This window comes from Uranotaenia lowii, chromosome 2 (assembly GCF_029784155.1).
Source record: "Uranotaenia lowii strain MFRU-FL chromosome 2, ASM2978415v1, whole genome shotgun sequence".
Classification (NCBI taxonomy): domain Eukaryota; kingdom Metazoa; phylum Arthropoda; class Insecta; order Diptera; family Culicidae; genus Uranotaenia; species Uranotaenia lowii.
This window is the reverse complement of record NC_073692.1, coordinates 406,714,063-406,717,327: the sequence shown is the minus strand read 5'-3', so window position 1 is coordinate 406,717,327 and position 3,265 is coordinate 406,714,063. Positions and strand designations below refer to the sequence as shown.

The following is a 3,265-nucleotide window of genomic DNA, read 5'->3' as shown; positions in this document are numbered from 1 at the left end:
GTACCACGGGGAGGTAGAGAATCGGAGTTGCAGACAAGAGGTGATATGACCACTACCCGAAGGTTGGGTGTATGGGGTCTCGAGTTGCACATTGTCTACTTCACTAGCCAATTTATTAAGTAACGGGTAAAACGAAGTTTACCGGGTCAGCTATTTAGTTCTAACATAAATTCAAGCATTCAATGATAAGGCCCAAGACTCAACATAACTATGATACGGATTTTTTTTAAGGTAATTCATTTAAAGTACATTTTTCGAAGCGTTTTATTATCGAAACATTCAAGAAATCTGCGGTCGGAAAATTTTATTTAAAAAAAATTAAACTGAATCTACGTAACATGAATATGTCATACTAAGAAGTCGGTTTGGCTTTTTTCAATTTTCTCTAAAATAATCTCTGAGTAGACTTCATGTGCATATGCATATGTATAATTATTTGCTAAAGGTGGATTATCTGAATTTTCGTTACTTTCCGTTACTTTAACAAAACAGTAACAGCTGCTTTTCGATAACAACCATACTAACCTCTTCTTCTCGTTGCGGCCAACACCAAGGCAACGTCGTTCTCTTTCGCCTCTGTGCACGCAAACGGCGTGTAGTGTGATTTTCGGTGTCGTGCAGAGATCCTAGCAAAAAACATCAAAAATGGTTAACTTCACCGTAGATAAAATCCGTGCCATGATGGACAAGAAGCGGAACATCCGCAAAATGTCCGTCATCGCCCACGTCGATCACGGCAAGTCCACTCTGACGGATTCGCTGGTCTCGAAAGCCGGTATCATTGCCGGTGCCAAGGCCGGAGAAACCCGATTCACCGATACCCGCAAGGACGAACAGGAACGGTGCATCAGGATCAAGTCGACTGCCATATCTATGTACTTCGAGCTGGAAGAACAGGATCTGGTGTTCATCACCAACCCGGACCAGCGCGACAAGGACTGCAAGGGTTTCTTGATCAACCTGATCGATTCGCCCGGGCACGTTGATTTCTCGTCGGAGGTGACGGCCGCTCTGCGTGTCACTGACGGTGCTCTCATCGTCGTCGATTGCGTGTCAGGCGTGTGCCTCCAGACCGAAACCGTGCTGTGTCAGGCCATCGCCGAACGTATCAAGCCGGTACATCCAAGGGTTCCGTCGGTTTCGGATCCGGTCTCCACGGATGGGCCTTCACTTTGAAACAGTTCGCTGAGATGTACTCGGTGATGTTCAAGATCGATGTCGTGAAGCTGATGAACCGTCTGTGGGGAGAGAACTTCTTCAACGCCAAGACCAAGAAGTGGGCCAAGGTCAAGGACGACGACAACAAGCGTTCGTTCGTTATGTACGTGTTGGACCCGATTTACAAGGTGTTCGATGCTATCATGAACTACAAGACCGACGAAATCCCCAAACTGTTGGAGAAGATCAAGGTTACCCTGAAGCACGAGGACAAGGACAAGGATGGAAAGAACCTGTTGAAGGTTGTGATGCGTACTTGGTTGCCAGCTGGTGAAGCTTTGCTTCAGATGATTGCCATCTATCTGCCATCGCCTGTCGTTGCCCAAAAGTACCGTATGGAGATGTTGTACGAGGGTCCTCATGATGATGAGGCTGCCGTCGCTGTCAAGAACTGTGACCCTGAGGGACCTCTGATGATGTACGTTTCCAAGATGGTACCGACCTCGGACAAGGGACGTTTCTACGCCTTTGGACGTGTATTCTCTGGTAAGGTCGCCACTGGCCAGAAGGCCCGTATCATGGGCCCGAACTTCACCCCCGGCAAGAAGGAAGATTTGTACGAAAAGGCTATCCAGCGTACTATTTTGATGATGGGACGTTACGTTAAAGCTATTGAGGATGTTCCATGCGGTAACATTTGCGGTCTGGTCGGTGTCGATCAGTTCCTGGTTAAGACCGGTACCATCACTACCTTCAAGGACGCCCACAACATGAAGGTTATGAAGTTCTCTGTCTCACCTGTCGTGCGTGTTGCTGTTGAACCCAAGAACCCCGCTGATTTGCCCAAGCTCGTCGAAGGTCTGAAGCGTCTGGCCAAGTCCGATCCTATGGTGCAGTGTATCATTGAAGAATCTGGCGAACACATCATTGCCGGAGCTGGTGAACTTCACTTGGAAATTTGCCTCAAAGATCTGGAATCCCGTTGAAGAAATCCGACCCCGTCGTATCCTATCGTGAAACTGTCTCGGACGAATCCGACCAGATGTGTTTGTCCAAGTCGCCCAACAAGCACAACCGTCTGTTCATGAAGGCCGTTCCCATGCCCGATGGTTTCGCTGAGGACATCGACAAGGGTGATGTGAACCCACGTGACGACTTCAAGGTCCGTGCCCGTTACCTGGCCGAGAAGTACGATTACGATGTAACTGAAGCCCGTAAGATCTGGTGCTTCGGTCCGGAGGGAACTGGTCCCAACATCGTTGTTGACTGCACCAAGGGTGTGCAGTACCTGAATGAAATCAAGGACTCCGTCGTCGCTGGTTTCCAGTGGGCCTCAAAGGAAGGTGTTTTGGCCGAAGAAAACATGCGAGGTGTCCGCTTCAACATTTACGATGTTACTCTGCATGCTGATGCTATCTATCGCGGTGGTGGTCAGATCATTCCGACCACCCGTCGTGTACTGTACGCTTCGTACATCACCGCTGCTCCTCGTATCATGGAGCCCGTCTACCTCTGCGAGATCCAGTGTCCGGAAGTAGCTGTCGGTGGTATCTACGGTGTGCTCAATCGTCGTCGTGGCCACGTCTTCGAGGAAGCTCAGGTCACCGGTACGCCCATGTTCGTCGTCAAGGCGTACCTGCCCGTAAACGAGTCCTTCGGCTTCACCGCTGATTTAAGATCCAACACCGGCGGACAGGCGTTCCCACAGTGCGTGTTCGATCACTGGCAGATCCTGCCCGGAGATCCAACTGAGACTGGCAGCAAACCCGCTACCATCATCTAGGACATCCGTAAGCGTAAGGGTCTGAAGGAGGGTCTCCCAGATCTCACGCAATATCTGGACAAGTTGTAAACACTTTCTTTATTAATATATTATTATACTGAATTCCAAATTTTTTTTCATTTTTGAGTAGTTAGAAGTTTAAGTAAGCATTCAACATTTCCTGGCTTTCATTGGGCTTGCCCGGTTTTTCAAAATAAAATAGGAAAAGCCCGGTCCAGCCTGATTGTTCGGATTTGGCCCAGATTTTAACACAATCTTTGCTAAATCCAAACCAAAACTACTATTTTATCAAGATGATTTTTCGAGCTTGTTTCATCGAAATAA

The 3,265-nt window shown here is 48.3% G+C and overlaps 1 protein-coding gene across 1 annotated transcript; it reads left to right on the top strand.

The window, feature by feature from the left end:
* Positions 1 to 545: 545 nt before the first annotated feature.
* Positions 546 to 3,010, top strand: LOC129744511 (eukaryotic translation elongation factor 2-like). Its single transcript, XM_055737075.1, is given in 3 exon segments — positions 546 to 1,117; positions 1,120 to 2,133; positions 2,136 to 3,010. Coding segments are annotated over 3 exon segments (2,361 nt in total). The 5' UTR covers positions 546 to 645.
* Positions 3,011 to 3,265: the final 255 nt, after the last annotated feature.